This window comes from Pagrus major, chromosome 16 (assembly GCF_040436345.1).
Source record: "Pagrus major chromosome 16, Pma_NU_1.0".
Lineage (NCBI taxonomy): Eukaryota > Metazoa > Chordata > Actinopteri > Spariformes > Sparidae > Pagrus > Pagrus major.
The window spans coordinates 27177509-27194252 of NC_133230.1; the positions used below are offsets into that span (position 1 = coordinate 27177509).

At 40.2% G+C, this 16744-nt stretch overlaps 1 protein-coding gene across 2 annotated transcripts in view; it reads right to left on the bottom strand.

Annotated features, from left to right (window-relative positions):
• Positions 1–1669: 1669 nt before the first annotated feature.
• gabrb1 (gamma-aminobutyric acid type A receptor subunit beta1) overlaps positions 1670–16744 on the bottom strand; it is a 59335-nt gene continuing 44260 nt past the window's right edge. The window contains exons 8-9 of one of the 2 annotated variants that reach the window (XM_073483713.1): positions 15369–15622; positions 1670–2011 (exon numbers count right to left, since the gene is read on the bottom strand). In XM_073483713.1, coding sequence (XP_073339814.1) covers positions 1670–2011; positions 15369–15622 — 596 coding nt within the window. The remainder of the gene's footprint in view (positions 2012–15368; positions 15623–16744) is intronic. The other variant, XM_073483714.1, reaches the window with a different exon arrangement.

The window sequence follows — 16744 nt, forward strand, 5'->3', positions numbered from 1 at the left end:
GTTGGACATGCCCTAAAAGTACTTGTGCCATTCGCTTTAGACCAGGCACCTTAGATCATTTAAATAGGGTCTCGTGTGCCTCAATCTACCTGTTGGGGTGTGATAGCAGACTACCACAAAGGGTGCCTCTCCTGTCAATGGTAAACTGCTATAAATGTTTAGGCTAAAAATCCCTAGAAATTAGACCAAAACTGGACAATTTTGCATGTCAATACTTAAGCTCAATGTCAAGTTAAGTGTCAATGCAGGAAGTCGGTTGTAAATTATAGAGCTTATAAACTTTACATGCCCATGGATGAACATGTAGTGTGCTCAACTTTCATGCAATTAACAATCACATTTTATTAACTGTAACCACGATCTTTCCCTAACCAAAATACAAGGGGCACAGATGCAGCTTGACATGTATACATGTATACATGTATAACCAAGCCTCCGAGCTGGAGGAAATTCAAACTTGGGTCTTCACAACTGATCTGTAGCCCTGACTACATCAGCCTTGATAATAAACTGACAGGCAATGCACTGGAAAATACATTAGAGTAGCACTGACCTCGTAATTCCCCCTTAATTTACCACATTGAGGTGGATGAAGCTATATGCAATTCTGACAGTTATGAACAGTATAACTTTACGTATCTGACATCTGACAACTTTCAATAATCTGTAACACCAGGTGTGTCAACACCAGCAGCGTGTTTTATCAGGGCTTGACATTTTTAATATGATTTCGAAAGTGGTGACATCATTTGTCATTTTTTACCTGATTTCTTTTGAAGAAAATTACATTGTACATGCTCACAGACATTGTGAGAATATGATACGTACAAATTTGACTACATTGTTTTTCAGAAATTAGTGGAGTTCCAATTAACATCGGTCCTGTACTTACCTTAAATGCAATGATTGTTCAAAAGCATACAGTATAATGATTATAGTACAGAGTGGCTCAGTAGAGCCATGCAAAGCTTTTTTTTTTTTTTTACAGAAATGAAAGGAAAATGAGTTTGGTTTACAGTGCAAAAGGATTTCAACACAATTATACAACCTCAGTCAGAGCACTGAGCTTAAACCAACTAAAAATTACCTTATCATGATAGAATTCAACCAAACGTCTTCTGTTAATACATTGAATGAGCTTTAGTCACAAGCTCATGTAAAAACTGTTTCAGTTATCTACTTGTTTTGCACTGGGCTTCCTTTTCTCTTGTTTTTTGACGTTATAAGCAAATAAAAGTTGTGTTCCATTCACATGCAAGAAGTGAGATAAAAGAAGGTAAGAAAAGAAAGATAGACCAAAGGAAAGATCATTGCCCTTAATGTTGGAGTCACCAAAGACTTTTTGGCAAGTTTGGGCAAATACCATACAGTACCATACCTTTACTGTCTTTATTTTCATATTATTTATCTATATCTATTTTGTATGGATGAGTACAGCAAAAGTGATAGGATCTTTAATAAAGTATACCTCTGTTTTATATATATATATTTATATATTATATATTAAATTGTATTTACATTGAAAAGACATCCAGTACTTCTCATTCCAAAACAGGATTTATACAAACCGACTGAATGATCCTCTATTTCCATCGCTGTACAAGACCTAGGTAGTTTTTCTAACATATCAGGAGCAGTGGTGAAGCCACACAGGCTTGCCACTGCCATCCTAGTGGACATAGTAAAGCCAGTAGACCAGGTTGAAGAAGGTGAAAGCAATTGGGAAGACGACACGGGACCACTTGTCTATGGCGTTGACATCCGTGAGGTCGGGGATCTTGACTTTGAGCTGCGAGGCCCTTCTCCGCAAGCGGCCCTTCTTGTGGCCCATTGGCCGGTCGATGGCCGGTCGTCCGTACAGGTCTCGGCTGGTCATCGGCTTGCGGTATTGTATGCTAGCGCTATCGTAGGAGAACATGGTAGCGCGAGGGTCATTGAGAGCACCCATCATATCGGCTCCACCCATCTCACTGGTTAGGTTGGTTAGGAGAATGTTGCCATGTGCATCAACCTGAGGAAGGAGGTCAGCAGATGTCATTAATTGATCAAACTCAAATAAACAGCAAAGTCAAAGGCTTGGTCCCTAACAACAAGCAGCATCCAGGTCCAACAGTGTGGACTGCCCATAGGGATCTTCCTTTTTTTAGACAGTTTTGAAGGAGGAATATAATGTTTGCTCAGAGGAGTTGGAAATCCATTAATACCTTAGAGCAACTGGAAGTACAACAAAACTCCAGTTGTCACAATGCTTAAAAAGAAGTGTGTGTCCAGTCATCTAGAAGCATCCCAACCCTTATCAACTCATTGAATAAGACTGGAGCCCCTAGTGACCCCAAGTATGGGCTGGTAAATAAACCTGCGCCCAATATTTACATGTTTGGGTTTGTAAATGATTCATATTTGCCAAAAGTTTTGGAACATTTCCAGTTGATCGCCTCAGATAGCAGCTGCAACACAGCTGCGGCACAGCTGCAATGGCTGCAACGTAATGTTTTTGCCACTGACTTAAGTTGTTATTCCAAGTATCTGACAACATTACATAGTTGATTCCTAAAATACAGACCTTTTTGTTAAATAATGAGATCGTTTTGTAACCAGAAACACAAGTCTTACTCTGAAATCAAACGAGAGGCGATTTGTTGCAGGAAGAATGGTGGAAACGTGGGTCAGAAGGGGAGGGTGCTGCACACTCCTGATTCACTTCCAGCATCGGATGCTACGGCTACTGTAGGCCCCTCTGGAACACTGACTGCTAAGCTTCTGCAGACCATGATGGCCTATAAGTGATATCTTTGGTAAAATTAACTCTCAATCTCTACCAATCTTAGGTCACAGATATCATCAGTCAAAGAGGAGTTTAAAAAATCCATTGATGGTGTAAAATACTGCACATGTGGCATTATTTATGTGACTGACATTCTTTACATCACCTGTCAGGCTCTGAATATATTTGAGATACATGGCCTTAGGTCCTATGTGGACATGGATTAAGGAGTTATTTTTGAACGAGTTTGTTTGGGTTGTTTTCTTGTTTCTCATGTTGCCACCCCACTTGTCTTATTCTTGGCTTGGAGCAATCTTGTCAAGAGTGATGATGTATGAACTACAGACATTTGTGTAAGTTTAGGTTGGTTTAGGTTCATGTATAAAACTAAACCACAAGGTGTTTCATGCCTTCAGCCAGAGCATTTCATATTGATCGTTGATGCGTTCACTTACAAGTGTTTGAATACAGAAAAGACTACTCTCTCCTGTGGTCAATCCTCTGTTTTTCAGGTGCTGAAAGGAAGAGTGCACGCTCCCAGTACCTCCCCAGAAACCTGGGTGGAGAAGTGGGACCTGAAGGCCTGAGACATGGTGGGCTCACGGCAGGGAACTGAGTTGAACTAAACAAGAGAACTTGGGAGGAGTGTCTTTTTGGTGAGAAAAAATCCACTGTGATTCTGGTTGATTCTGAGGAAAGACTAGGGTGGGAATATAAAAAAGATTCAGTGTAACAGACATGTTACTAGGGCAGGTCTGGGACCGTAGAGTTGTGAACAATTGGATGTCTGGGTGGTAAAATGTGGATTTCTCCATGGGGGTAGTTTAAGTGTGAGACAGTTAAGTGAGCTAAAAGAGGAAAAAAAGGATAAATAGCTGGTAGATCAAGCTAAATATGATGCAGTGTCATAAAGGGGTATAAGACAGTATACACCCTTAAGGGCAGTTTGGAAGGCATATGGTGAATGGCTACCAGAAGCAAAACAGATGGAAAGAAAATCATAGGCAGGGCTTGTGAAATCTAATCAGTCTATGCAGTGTGTTCAATTCCCAGATGCAGACTTGGACTCAGTTCCACCAACAGGCCCTCAATGTCTTCAACAAGAGATGCAGGTGACCTCAATCCCAAACACTGTTCCTGACAGCCAAAGTCTGTCCAGTCCAGCGCTCTCAAATACAGCTTTGTATTCATCACTTCCTTCATCACCACCAACACCATCTTCCCTCACCATGTCCTCAGTGGCACCACCTTCCTATACTCCAATGCCAGTTTCTGTGGCAACACCAGTGCATTGCAGCCAACTGCCAAAGACCAGTACTCCTGTGGGAGCAGGCAATGCTTTGAATGACAGCCAGATACTACAAAAGATTCAGGACAGTATCAATAGCATACGACAATGTTAGCTGATGCTCCAGAGAGACGGAGGAGAGCAGGTGGTGATTCATCACGCTCCTGACAGTTTGCTGCAGCTGCCATTGGTGGAGGTCACAGACGGATATGGAGGAAGTATAGAGTCTTCCACAAGTGACTGAGGTGGGGGAGAAGAATATGGAGCTCAACTTTGAGTATTAATTGGACAATTCAAGCCAACCACAAACAAAGTCAAACTTTTGCTGGGGCTCCAAATGGGCTTGAAATTGAGTCTTGTTGAAGCAGAATGGCCTGCAGGTGACAATAATTATAACTGGGGTCAAGGCAGTCACTTCAGAGCTGTGATTGAGGCTCTATTGGCCATGATGAACGCCAGATTCAAGCGCAGAATGGATTCGGGGAAAACATCGATGCTTTCAAACAATTGTCTAGTAGTGTCTAGTAGTTGATTATTTGACTCGGTTGACTAAAGCCTATGACGACAACAGCGGAATACTGCGCTGACAGCCTGATGATAACGGTGCTATTCCTATAAGCCCATGGGAAGCACACCTGAGAGACAGAATTATTCAGTGGCTGTTACCTGATATTCAAGAGCATGTCAAAGAATACTGTATTGGCTGTGAGACAGCATGATGTGGAGAAACATGCTGAAAAGACAATGAAGGACAAGCAGAAAAAGAGAAAAAAGAAGAAAGAAGATGTTAAAGACAAGCGCCTGCTGGCTCACCTCCAAGTTTATGAGGGATGGCAACGTGGAGGTAAAAGACGTGGCAGAGGACGAGGATGAGGAGGAAGATGGGGACGGGGCAGAGGATACAATAATGGTTGCTTTAATTGTGGAGCATTTAATCATTGGGCCAGAGATTGTCCACAACAAAAGACGGGAAACGAGGGTGCTGATTAGTAGTCGAACTAACTGGAATCAACTCATCAATTCGTGAGAACGCCAGTACACAAACTCATACACAAACATTTAGCAAACAACAACAAAATAAAAAAAAGAGTCCTTATGTTATGTTGACATTGATGCATACAAAGTGATGCCCAAGCAAACGTCGCAGGTCAACCTATCAACTTTTTGGTGGATTCTGGGGCAACAGAATCAGTAATAGGGGGAAAAGAACCTAAGATGAGTGGGATGTTTATGAGAGCAATTGGAGCAACTAGGATACCGGGAAAGAAAATGATACAGTTCCTTTAAAAGTTGACGATGATATACACAATACCTTTAAGCATTCATTTCTCCTCTCATCCTGTTCCCCAATTAATGTATTGGGTCGCAACCTTATATGTGCTTTGGGACTGACTTTGGCTGCCAGTAATTTAGGAATAGAAATTGTTAGACATAAGCAAGAGATACCACAGTTAGTGCCGTACAGGTCAGAGGGGTTGGTGTATGTTTATCAGTGGAGGCTCACATCCACAGGGCCAGGTTCTATTATTAGATATCTGTTGCAACAGGCTCAAACCTATGCACAGCCACAGCAGGCTGACACACATACACAGACAGAGACCCCAATGACAGAGTCTGCACTGTACATATGATTCATCAGGGCCAGATGTTGAATATGAGTTATTGTGGTTTAAAGAGGGCCAAGAACATGATGTTCTGGGAACAGATTGGATGTTTTGGAATTATGATATGTGTGCTGTAGAAGTAACAATCCCAGATGAGTTGCAACAGGCATTTTTCCATGTTCACGATTCCAGTCCGCATGTTTTACTAGGTAAAGCTCCAAATATACCGTGGTGGGCCATGGGACCGTGGATCAGGCAGTGTAGCGAGGACCACCGGTGGCAGGTTACAGACATATCAGATATCTTCTATTGTCCAGAACTTAATGCCTATAAGTGGCGCTTTGAGACACGTCTTCTTTCACAGAGAAGTATACAATTAGTGCCAGAGAACAAATTAACATAAACATATTTTTGTATAGACATGTCTGACGTCAGATTCACCAGTTACCTGGCATTCCACACACATTGTGGGCTCAGAGTAAATATGGTGTGGGACTATTAAAAGGGGTGGCACCCATTGAAGTATTGCCAAAGTCTTTCTTTCCTCCCTTGTAAAGAACAGTATCCATTAAAGCCAGAAGCAGTGCAAGGAATAACACCAGTGTTTGAAGCATCGTTAAAAGCTAACATTTTGGTTCCCTGTGAAACCTCACACAGTGCGCACACCTATATTTTAGATTAGGGATGCTGGCCAGCCAGAGGAATGGAGATTTGTTCAAGTCAGGCAGGCAGTAAGTTCAGCAGTGAATGTTCAAGCACCTAACGTCCCTAATTCGGGTACTATGTAGTCACAAGTTCCACCGACGAGTAAATGTTTTTCAGTTGTTGATTTGGCTAACGCGTTCTTCAGTATCCCAGTGCAAAAGGATTCTCAGTACTCTTTCAAAGGGAAAACTTGGACCTGGACTTGTCTCCCTATGGGTTTTTGCAAGAGTCCTGCAACTTGTAATGCGGCGTTAAGAGATCATTTGGAAAGTCTGATATTACCCGGCGGAAGCGTGTTATTACAGTACGTGGATGATTTAATGATTTGTTCTCTGTCAAAGCAGGCCTGTGAACAGATACAAAACATTGTTGCAACATTTAGCAGACAGTCACAAAGTTAGTCTTCGTAAATACAGTGGGTTCAGTCAGAATTGACCTTTTTAGGACATGTGATCACAGCAGAGGTCAAACCCCTCTCCCTAACGTATAGCTGCTATCCAAGAGATTCCCAGACCAATCACTAAAAAGCAAGTTTTGTTCTTTTTAGGGATAATGTACTGTAGAAAGGACGATCCCTCATTACGTGGAAATGGAGGCTCCACTATCTAGTATTGTGCATGGTAAGGGGTTGACTGCACAGTCACACTTTATTTTAGAGCACACTAATAAGATGCAATGAGCCTTACTTTTTGTCAAATTAAACAACAACTAGAAATAATATGGTCCATATTAGATAGTAATCAAAGACAGTTAAAAGCTAAGTACACTAATAAAAGTTAATAATCCATAATTTGTATCAAATAAGGCAAAAACTAGAAATAATATGGTCTATATCAGACAGTAAACATACAACATTATACACTAAGCAAACTAATAAAGACATAATAAGCTATAATTTGTACCAAATAAGGCAAAAACTAGAAATGCTATGATCTTTATTAGATAGTAAACAAAGACAGTGACAAGCTAAGTACACTAATAACAGATAAAAATCCAAAATTTGTATTAAATTAGGCAAAACCTAGAAATATGTTCTTTATTAGAAAATTTTAAAAAAATTGTTAGTAACTAACTAAGTCGCAACAAGCTGAATTTTATATTAAATATAGACATATTACTCTGTAATTTCACAAATGCAGTGCCATATTAATAATGGACAGTCAAAGAACAGAGCTCAGAGGACGATGTATTTATTTGGGTTTTATTCAATATAGTTTCACTTTATTACAGGGTAATTTGTAGCTAATTAAAACCTTGTTAGACCCTTATTAGACATTCTTAGGGGTTGATTGGTGACACATTATAAGAAAATCGTTTATCTACAATAAAGCAGAGAACATTTTGACTTATGTCCTACCTGTGGGACCCTTATAAGATATTCTTAGAGGTTAATTAGTGACATATTATAAGAAAATAGTACTCCAAAATAAAGCAGAGAACATTTTATGTCCTAACTGTTCGACCCTTATTACATATTCTAGAGGTGGATTAGACACATCACATCAGACCACCTGTTTGGTGGTTGTACAATTATACACTTGTGAAAGGGAAAGGCTAAACAAGCTAACTGCATGTGTGAAAACCGTGCCTGTTTCAATTCTGTCTTTGCTGTTGGCTGCTCCTGCTGCAAGCTAACGCTAATGGCTAGATTCCACCAGATACGTGTCTAGTCCGGCTCCGCTCCGTCACAGCTCCGCCACGGCAGCGGAGCTGATAGGTTTCACTCCAGTCTATGTGTTTACTTCCACTGGCTCCGCTGCATTGCGTATCTGCTCCGTCCCAGCTCCAGACTGCCGAAGTTGGGACAGAGCAGATACGCAGGACTTCTATTTCTGCCGGATACCGGAGCACAACGCAGCAATTCAGCTGAATTCAGCACAGAGCAGACAGGAAATCACACACTGAAACAACAACATAACACTCCGTGTTGACACCAACACAAAAATCTCAAAAAAGAAACAAATACAAGCACTTCATCTAATCCTTCGGTTGGGAACACTTTGTGTTGTTGTGTTTATAACACATACCTATAACTGCGGTCACGCGTGATTATGTAATTATCGCGGGAACTCCTTGGTCTCGGAACTCCAGCTGTCTGGCAGTGCTGCGCTGGACTCAAAACGCAGCTGTTGGGGGTTGCCAGACGACGGATGATGGAGCAAAACCGTACCGGAGCTGGAACGCAACGGACATGCATCCAGTGGAATCTTTGGGTAAGCTAATGACACAGTAGGTTGTCATGGTGGAATAAAACGGACTCTGTCGGACAATTAATTTTCAAGATAACAACAGAGGATGACATAGGCTTGTGTGAGTATGAGAGACCGACTGGCAAAGTGGACGTAATTATGTTCTGCTTTCCTCATGGATTTAGCTACAAAAACATTTCATGTCATTGCAGATCAACCTGCAAATGAGATGATGGAGACTGACCCTGACCCAGATATTAGCCTGGGCCCACAGTCACTGCACACTGTTAGCCAAAGTAAGCGGGAGCACACTGCAAGCAGCTGAGAAGACGGCCCACCAGGCTGGAGACCTGACACACTGAGGATGGGACAGTTGATGATTTATCCTGTTGCCACCTTTTAAAACTATATGTTGCTGGAAATGTTTGTCAGAAGTATAGAATTATACTCGCTAATCCACCTCTAGAAAGTAATAAGGGTCTAACACTTAGGTAATAAGATGTTCTCTGCTTTATTTTAGAGTCAGATTTTCTTGTAATGTGTCACTATTACCACTTTTCCACCAAAATTAGCTTAGGTCTACAAAGGTTTTTTAAATGCAGGTCAACCGACTAAAAACCGCTTATTGACCCCATTCCCTCTTCCTGCAGGCAACAGTAACAGAAGAGAAAACTGGGCTCCACCTCCAACACTGTGTCCGGTAATATAACGTTCTCGGATAGATGCATCCAAATTCCTTTTCTATTTACTTGCCACCACCGGATGTTGACAACATGTCTGATAACGCCTCATCACTAAGCACGGTGGAATTAAGTGTGTTCACCCGGGTCTTATATTTAGATCAAAGCCGAGCCAAGCCGAGGTGAAAAAAACCTGTGTCTACTGATGGGTGTAAATGCAGAGTTTACCCACTCCCAGTATTTAGGTGTATGGTTTATAATGAGGATTTAAAATATCTATATTATTTCTAGGTTTTGCCTAAATTAATACAAATTATGGATTTTTATGTTTTAATAGTGTACTTAGCCTGTAACTGTCTTTGTTTACTATCTAATAAAGACCATAGTATTTATAGTTTTTGCCTTATTTGGTACAAATTATGGCTTGATACGTCTTTATTAGATTACTCAGCATATAACAGTGTATGTTTACTGTCTAATATAGATCATATTATTTCTAGTTTTTGGCAAATTTGACAAAAAGTACAGCTTATTACATCTTATTAGCGTACAATAAAGTGCGACTGACTGCACATCAAAGGGTGACCTGGACTGAGGAAACTGAAAAATCTTTTGTTGACTTAAAAATAGCTTTGCAGTCATCACTGACTTTGGGACTACCAGACATGACTCAACCGTTTACACAGAGTGTTGAAGAGAAGAATGGCTATATGACATCAGTGTTGCTTCAAGAGCATTAAGATAAACAAAGACCAGCGGCATTTTTTTTCTTCTAAATTAGATGCAGTGGTAGCTGGACTTTCTAGGTGTCTTAGGGCAGTAGCAGCAGCGAAGAAAGCTGTACTTGCCCTGTGAGATTTAATAGGCTATTAATATTGCTTGAACAGAAAACTGCTAATTTATCGGCTGCAAGGTGGTTGAAATAGAATACTGTGTTGTTGGACATGCCTAATATTACAGTGAAACGTTGCACTGTTCTAAATCCTGCTACCCTTCTTCCCACAGCTGAGGAGGGAGAACCACACGATGGTGTGGCAGCCATAACTGAAGTTTGCTCCCCTAGACCAGACCTGCAAGATACACCATTCCCCAACACTGAATTGGCATTGTTTGTTGACGGATCAGTCTCACATGTCTTCCTGTTTTTTTGAAAAACAGGAAGTTTCTTACATCAACAAGCAAGCCAACTACATAACTTAAGCTAATGGCTGATTTTTTAGAGGCTATCCTATTACCCAAACAGATTGCTATTTGCAAATGTGACACTCATACTAAGAATGTATATCCTGTTTCACAGGGTAATACTAAAGCAGAAGCAGCAGCCAAAAGAGCAGCCAGGCTACCTCTTGTTTCACCACAGCTTGGTTCCATGTCACAAAAAAAAAATGTTGACGCCAACAAGACCATGCATCAAAAGGGCAGATGCAAGCAGACACAGAAAGGTGTTGGTTTACTAAGGGTTTCTCAACCTACGCTCAAATTTATTGTTGTAAATACCTTGTATGTGCTACACATAACATTGGCAGAGGTCATCAAATGCTTCTAAGTTCACACCCACCATCTGGTATGCCTTTTGACCATTTACAGATGGACTTCATTGAGGTCACATTGAGTGAAGGTAAGAAGTACTGTCTTTTAGTGGTGGATATGTTTAGGAAATGGGTGGCGTTTCCGGTGTCCAAGGTGGATGCTAATGCTGTTGCCAAGTTAGGTAATATAATTCTGAAATGGGGCCTTCCACAGAAAATTGGCAATTATAATGGACAACACTTTGTAAATGCTGCTCTAAAGGCAGTAGTTGAGTATTTAGGTATTGATATGAGAACACATTGTTCATATTCATAGCCAGCACCGGGGCTGTGGAATGGGAAAATGGGACATTAAAAAATAAAATGGCAAAGTATTGTAAACAAACAGGTCTTAGTTTGACTATAGCACTTCCTCTAGATCTAATGTATATGGGAGGAAGGATTAGAAGTTAATGTGGAGTCCTTCCTTAGTCCTTTTGAAAGTGTTTGGTAGGCCTTCAAATATGGGGATAAGGCCCCAAAGAAGGCAACTGCCCAGTGCTTTGTGGTATTCAGACAGGTAAAAAATGCTTTACCATGAGATGTTGTAGGTCAACTACACAGCTTGAAGCCAGGTTACTTCAGAAGGAAAGGTTGGAAATCTCCCAAGTGGATGGGACCTTACCAAGTTCTCCTGACCACAGCATCAGCGTTAAAGCTCACAGAGAGAGCTACTTGAATACATGCCAGCTGCTGTAAGAAGATTCCAGATCCACAAGACGATCCTTCTTCTTCAACTATCCCACAAGCAACCACGCTCCAAAATGATGTCATCTAGGCCTTGGCACCCATTTAGATGGCGTGGGTGTAGCCTAGGTGAATCAGTCTGCTTCTTGCTAGCTGTCAGCATAATGGTGGTGCTCCCTATTTACTGGTTTCTACAAGAAACTATGTCATTATTATTTATGCTAATGTGTTTAAATTGATGTTTTTCTTGTGCAGGTATTTTCACTTGAAGTGAGCAGTAAATGCTCAAAAGGGTGGAGTGTAGTGTGGAAATATTGCTTATATGACATTCTTTATGTGAATGACATTCTTTACATTACCTGTCAGGCCCTGAATGCTTGAGACACATAGCCTTGGTTTCTATACGGACATGGGTAAAGAGTTATTTAAGTTAAGTTTGTTTTTGGTTGTTTTCTTGTTTCTTATGTTACCACCCCCCTTGTCTTATTCTTGGCTTGGAGCCACAGAAGGTAATCTTGTCAAGAGTGATGATGTATAAACTAGAGGTGTTTCTTTAAGTTTAGGTTGTGTGCATGTATAAAAGTATACCAAGAGGAGGTGGTTCATGTCTTCGTTTGTGTGTGGCAAAATGAGACATTTACATTTAATGGATTATTTATCACTACAATAAACAGGAACCATCATTATATCATTAGATGCTGAAAAAGCTTGCGACAGATTAAAGTGGTCATTCCTCATATCCACAATGCAGAAAAATGGCTTTGGATAATCATTTATTTACTAGGTTAAAATTATATACACTGCAGCCACAACACCTGCATCAACGGAATCACCAAATGCGCATCGTAGTATAAGTCTTTATGCCGATGACATATAGTTCTTCCTACAAGACCCTCTGTCATTACTATAACTATTAAACTCATAGAAACATACTCCAACATCTCCAATTAATCCATAAAATGGCATAAATCCTCTATTCCTCCACTGCATAGTAACAGCTGTGATGTGACAGCCCAAACACCACGATCCCTTTATGCACAATTCACATCACATATTTGGACATTAATATCTCCCCCAGGCTATCAGAGTTGTTCGGTCTCAACTTCACCCCACTCCTTAAAACAATAACTAAAAAACCTCCTCCACTGGATGAACCGTCCACACTCAATCATGAGCAGAATAGGGACCATTAAAATGACAATACTCCCTAAAATAGACTATCTTTTCACAATGATTCCAACTCAACCCGCCCTCTCCTGGTTCAAATCTCTGGACTCAATAATCTCCAAATTCTACTGGAAAAACAAAGCACCAACTTTACAAAAATCGAAATGACAAGGATGATATGCGACACCAAATTTCATTATTATACAATATCATCAATTATATCATTATTCCATGTCAGACCGACTTCAATACATATTCAAATGGGTCTACCCCACCAATCAGACAACACTTGGATAGATATCGAAAAGATGTGACAGTTATTGTATCATAATTTCATAATTCATATGTCAGGTAATAAGTTAGTTAAAAAGATAATTTAAATAATCTAGAGTAAGTTAAAAAGATACTGTAATAGTATCTTTGGTCCTGAGAGTGTGTTACTGTGTGTGTGTTCATACTCAATGTCAGTTTTGTTCAAATTATTTTAAATATGACTCAACTACAGACTACAGAGTGAGTGCAAGAGTCACATGTGGTTTTCCTTATTCCTCTCCCACTACTATTCCTCCTGTTTAAGGGCACGACACAGACATTTTTTAACAACATTTTGATATCAGACCTACCATTTCACGGGCAATCTATTAAACTCCATCGAACCATATCAGCAACTCTGACGCAAAGTCACAAACTCCACTTTGTCACCATATAAGTTCACTCCCATCTGGAACAATCCTAATCTTCGGAAAAAAAAGACCTGTCCAATTTTCCTGATGCCAACCTCTGGAACCAAATCTGCCAAAAGATTTACCTAATGACAAAAAATGCAAATCTATAACTAATACAAGATACTCCACATAATTCACTTACTCGGCAGAACATTTTTAAAATGGGACTCGCATCAGAAATTTGTACTAACTGCACTCAAAACAACCCTGACAGTTACATTCACGCATTCTGGCACTGACACCTGTTCAACAATTTTGGAAAAAAGTCACAGAGTCACTTTCTGTCTTCTTGGGCTGCCACACCCCATTGTCCCCTTTACTCTGTTTACTAGTCGACACATCAACAACTAACCTAAACAAATCAAATCAATTACTCATCATAGCCCTATCACCACAGAAACTACCCTCATGACCTGGAAATCAAAGAACAACACAAGCATTGTACAATTAAAAAACTTACTTATGGATTAAATCTCTGTGGGAAACTTATCTGCCTCCATCCAATAAACTTTTTCTTTTCTTTTCTTTTTGCCTGTCAACCAATCGTAATTTACATACACACCAGTTGAAAACAAACACAACAATACACACAAACACATACATGTAATCAAAATAAGGCAAAATAATTCAAAAATGACATCAATGACTATTATTTTATGATTTAACATTTTTTTTTTACTTTTCTTTGTGGCTGTGTGTGTTATATGATGGTTGTAATGTTATATCTGGTTGTTACTAATGTTGTTGTTGTATGCTGTTTTGTTCTTTAAAAGGCAACTCACAAGTGCAATTACTGTGTAAATGCTTGTTACAGTGAAAATCCAATAAACAAGTTAATAAAATAAAAATTAACATTTAAAAAAAAAAAAGAATTGGAGAGAGGAGTTTGGAATCTACATAGAGGAACTGCCAGCAAGAATTTATTTCCAATGTTATGGCTGACTAACTGATTATGGCAACAATTGTAACAACTCAGCTTCCGAAATTTCAGAACCAGGCTTCTCCTTGAACAAGACTTGTGTTTCTGGTTACAAAAATTATCCTAGTGGACGTAACTTTAATGAATTCCAAAACTTTTTTCATTATTAACTACTACTTCAGTAGTCGGTTTTCAATTGAGGTGTCAAGCTTTTCAATCCATCTTTGACTGCGACCATACAGAGCTGGTAGAAACATTTCAGAGTAGAAAGGTTTTGTTTTTTAGATTTCTCGTGTGCAAGAACTTAGCACCTGAAGGGCCCTAACACATCTGGCTCAAAGACCTCTTGCCAACAAAGATCAACCAGTCAAGTGCTTTACGTTACCTCAAGTGTTTTGTGCACATCACATGGCTGACAGCCAGCTGACTGCTACGTGCAATTTCCGTAAGGAGGAATAACTACAAAGTATTGGCTCTCAAAGAATTGAAAGACAAGCCAAATGCAAACAAGTTAGCATTTTCACACTATCTTGACTCTGTTTAAATCATATGCTTGTAATACTGATGAAGAATATGCCTGATTATAAGGTATTGTAAAGGTGAAACGTGAGAAGATACCTGCTAAATTAGTGAATTGCTGATTTGCCAGGTTGAATAGCCATCTTTCACTCAGTGAGCTTAATGCAAGAACCAATCATATTAGCAGGTACAGGTAAGATATATAGGTTTTCTTTTTACTCATCTGTGACATTTTTGTCAGTAGCGAGTTTCGCCTACAAATAGAGCAGTCCTATACATTAATCTGGAATGTAACAATGGCCCAACAGCACCTGAGGGTCAAATGTTGGCTTGGTGTCATTAACAAAACACCATGGAAACTGTTTATAGCATATATATATATATACACACACACACATACACACACACACACACACATATATATATACGTATATATATATATATATATATATACATATATATATATATATATATATATATATATATATATATATGTATATATATATATGTATATATATATATATATACATATACACACACACACATATCCCACCTGCACTTTGTTGCTCTCCAGTCTGCTCTTATTCTCATTATTTGACTTGGCTGCCTTTTCTGCCACCTTCTTTTGCAGGTGAGGACCCCGACCAAAAAAGATATAGTTGACGAAAGCGTACTCCAGCAAAGCCAGAAAGACAAAGACAAAGCAACCCATGAGGTAAATGTCGATGGCCTTGACGTAGGGGATCTTGGGTAGAGTCTCTCTAAGGTGGGTATTGATGGTGGTCATGGTCAGCACCGTGGTAATACCTGCAAGCAGATGTAGAGGGCGGGGACAGTTAGAAGGAGATCTACCAGCAACACTGCATACTGAGGGAACACAACAAGTATCATATACACTCTTCTATGCAAATTGCTTTCAAAACAATGCCAATCACCATGACAAACATTGTAAACATAGTTCCAATACAGAGAAAGCAACTGATGTGCAACACAGATAGTTTATAGCTATTGCAAGTTTTTAACTCTTGTCCTTAGATGGGCTTTTACATGTACAACATGATTAAAACATACAGTTTTTAATGGTCAACATGCTAAACACAGAGTCTGCATCCCCCTGTTTTACCAGAGTCTTGGGTTCTGTCATGCAAATAATAATACATCAGTAATGCTGACAGAGAATTGCGTCGCCCTGGTAGTCCACTGGATAAGAGGGAGGGAGAACGGTGGGATCCGGGCCTACAGCCGAGTGCCTGATCAAGGCTGTCCTACCCCTGGGTGTCTGGGTAGTTTGACTCTACAACCAGAGGGAGGGAGGGAGGGAGTTGTGGGCCAGGACGAATTCTGTTTAATCACACCACAAACGAGACAAGAATTTGCTGTCATGCTATTTCTTAACTGTATGTTCTGTGGCTATCTGGTGTTAATGGGTTGAGCTTGTGATTTTCTCGCAGTTCGTTTGTAAAAAAACAGCCAGTGGCAGAGCTTATGCAGCATATAGTGAGCCATTGCTCCACCGGTAAACACACCGGCACTTAAGCTGTCATAGCAGTAGTGTCTCTGGGCTCGTTAGGTAGGGCTACCGCCGGGCTGTCCTGCTGCCGCTCCGCCACCCAGCCTGTCCACTTTACCTAATATGCTCAGAGACACTGCAGCTGTGTGTTTAGTTGACGTTAGCTAACATTAGCTGTGATAGCTCATAGACAGCTGACAATAGCTAACATGAGACCTTGCTCCAGCAGAGCTCTGCCAGAACAGAATAACTTGCTGTTTGGGTGTTTGAAGCAAACTCCTGGAAGCAAGTCCCATATGCTAGGGTCAGGGTGGACCTCAGGTCTACATGAGTGAAATTTGACATTAGTATGCAGGTATGCACATCACACCTCCTCTCCACGCCAAAGCAGTGACAGCAAGTTTAAACTGAAAACCAGT